The sequence below is a fragment of the Notothenia coriiceps genome, unplaced genomic scaffold, assembly GCF_000735185.1.
Source record: "Notothenia coriiceps isolate Sejong01 unplaced genomic scaffold, NC01 NC01_scaffold00021910, whole genome shotgun sequence".
Lineage (NCBI taxonomy): Eukaryota > Metazoa > Chordata > Actinopteri > Perciformes > Nototheniidae > Notothenia > Notothenia coriiceps.
In genome coordinates, this window is record NW_011354611.1 from 112 (window position 1) to 2567 (window position 2456).

At 46.2% G+C, this 2456-nt stretch overlaps 1 protein-coding gene across 2 annotated transcripts; it reads left to right on the forward strand.

The window, feature by feature from the left end:
- Positions 1–201: 201 nt before the first annotated feature.
- Positions 202–2456, forward strand: LOC104953528 (heterogeneous nuclear ribonucleoprotein Q-like). 2 transcript variants are annotated; one of them, XM_010780473.1, is made up of 2 exons: positions 202–820; positions 2372–2456. In XM_010780473.1, the coding sequence occupies exons 1-2, from the start codon at positions 217–219 to the stop codon at positions 2395–2397; spliced, it is 630 nt and encodes a 209-aa protein (XP_010778775.1). In that variant the 5' UTR covers positions 202–216; the 3' UTR covers positions 2398–2456. The 2 variants fall into 2 exon arrangements, with proteins under 2 accessions (XP_010778775.1, XP_010778774.1); XM_010780472.1 differs by having other exon boundaries at positions 2369–2450.

Here is a 2456-nt window from a genome sequence, read left to right on the forward strand (position 1 = left end):
TTTTAAAAACTCTTTTTAAATCGCACTTCCTGCTAAGTGAATATCGCGCATATCGCAATTATCGTCACGACACGATATATCGTGCAGCCCTAGTACAATGATAGCGGGACATCACGGAGCTCACACGTTGCGGCAAGACTGAAAAACGGGAATCGATTCTTGGAATATCCTGAATCGGCAGAGATTTTTTTTTTTTGCGCGCCCCTAATATAAACAATGTTCTCTGTGTCTCTCTCCAGGTACGACGATTATTACTACTACCCTCCCCCGTCCCACATGCCTCCCCCGGGCCGAGGTCGGGGTCGAGGAGGGAACCGTGGCGGCGGTGGCTATTCTAACTACCCGCCCGACTACTACGGCGGCTATGATGACTACTACGACTACTACGGCTACGACTACCACAACTACCGCGGCGGCTACGAGGACCCGTACTACGGCGGTGGCGGCGGCTACGAGGACTTCCAGGCGCCCAATCGCGGACGAGGGGGCGGCGGCAGCAGGGGCCCCAGAGGAGGAGGCTCTTCTCCGGGCAGAGGAAGAGGCGTCGGGCCCCCTAGAGGACGAGGAGGTGGAGGAGGAGGATTCTCCCCGAGAGGAATGGGACGCGGAGGACGAGGATCACGAGGAGGAGGAGGAGGTCTGCAGCCGAGAGGGCGAGGAGGGGTACGTGGTGCTCGGGGTGGCCGCGGTGGAAATGTAGGAGGAAAACGTAAAGCTGATGGGTACAACCAGCCCGATTCCAAGCGGCGCCAAACCAATAATCAGAACTGGGGCTCTCAACCCATTGCTCAGCAACCGCTCCAAGGCGGAGATCATTCTGGTAACTATTCCGGTTACAAATCCGACAACCAGGAATTTTATCAGGATTCCTTCGGGCAGCAGTGGAAGTAAAAGTAAAAAAAAAAAAAGTAGGGCTACGATTTATTACGTTATTGTCAGATCAAGTCTGATATTTGTTTCCTTGCAGCTCCACTCGCAACATCTCAAACAAAGGACAGATATTAAGGAACATTTAACATTATTACAATCCCTGAAAAAACAAAAACACACCTTGAAGACCCTCTAATGTTTCGACCCGGGCTTTGATTACAAAGTCCGTGTTTCTGTCTTCTTTATTTAGAGACGTGATCTGATTGGCCCTCACTCCCTGCCTTTTTGTTTTTCCTCCCAAAAAAAATTGGTGATTTTATGAATGATCTTTTTGTACATATTTGAATAATCCGCTTGGACTCAAACCGTAGTCTCACTCCAACTTGTTTCTGGCGAACTGGTTTTTTCCTTTTTATTTTATTTCATCGTTTTAAAAAAAGATTTTCCGTAACAACGTTTGAAACCTTTTAGATGCGGATATGTGCTCGAGCTGTTTGGCTTGTAGCTTTATGTTTATGTTTTTAGAGATTCTGGTTTTAATGTTAAGTAGCTAACAGCAACAAAGCATAATGTCTCCTAAACATGTATTTAAAACAAATGAAAATACAATTTGTATTGTCACAAAGTAATGTCTTGTTATTGAAAGAAGGAAAAAAAAAAAAAAAGGACCCTCGCAGTCCCATTTTTTGGCTTTTACATTTTGGCTTGTATTCTTTGCTGTTTGTCTGCTTTAATAAACATACACAAAAACTTCAAATTGTGTTGCAAATTCATGTTTCGGCAAATTCTCTCTTCAAATTGCCTTCAAATTTTTAGGAAAATGGACTAAAGGTTTGCCAACGCTGGCTCCATGCTACAGAGTCACCTTGCATGCCTTCAAATTCAAAAGCACTTCTTCTGATAGTCTCTGGCCGTTTCTCAATGTCGAGGAGGCTTGCTCGGTAGCACATGTATGCCGGGCATTCAAACAGTCCTTCGATGACCTAGTGTGCTTGAAGTAGTGGCTCTGGGGCAGCTTTCCTCGACATTGAGAAACAGCCAGGGTATGTATGGTGACATACTCCATCCTTAGGACTTCCTCATGTCCAAAAACATCACAATCTGGTGTCCTGAATTCACCGTCAGTGCTGCGTTGATAGTACGAGGGTACTCTTTCCAGTGGAGGGGAATAAATAAAAAAAGCACAATTAGATTTATTCAGAAGCTTTTCCCAGAAGGATCGACCTAGCTGAAGGAGACTAGTCTGCATGCGGAGGGTTGATGTTGCCCTGCATGCTTTGTGCTTTTGAACCCCCTCTCTCTCCTAACCTTCCCTTCCTCTGCCTGTCTGAGCGCCTTTTCACCTGCTGCCCCTCCGAGTTAATTCAATCCGTCTTCTCCAGGCATTCTCTGCATGTCTTTAACTCTTTCAATGTGTGCCGATTCACCCTCTGTAGTGTGACATGTGATATGATCCTGTTTTCCATTCTCTAATTGCTTCCTTTTGTTACCTGGCTAGCAGGAAAAAGAGGGGGAGGCTGGTCCTGATGTGTCGCTATGAAGAAGACCCAGTGTGAGGCTCTGCTACACACTTTCTGCTACACACT

Bases quoted from the DNA above. Each gene is read 5' to 3' on its own strand.
- LOC104953528 (XM_010780472.1), top strand. From the start codon at position 217: ATGTTCTCTGTGTCTCTCTCCAGGTACGACGATTATTACTACTACCCT. The intron at 821-2,368 runs GTAACTATTCCG...TTACCTGGCTAG, and splicing joins CCAAGGCGGAGATCATTCTG to CAGGAAAAAGAGGGGGAGGC.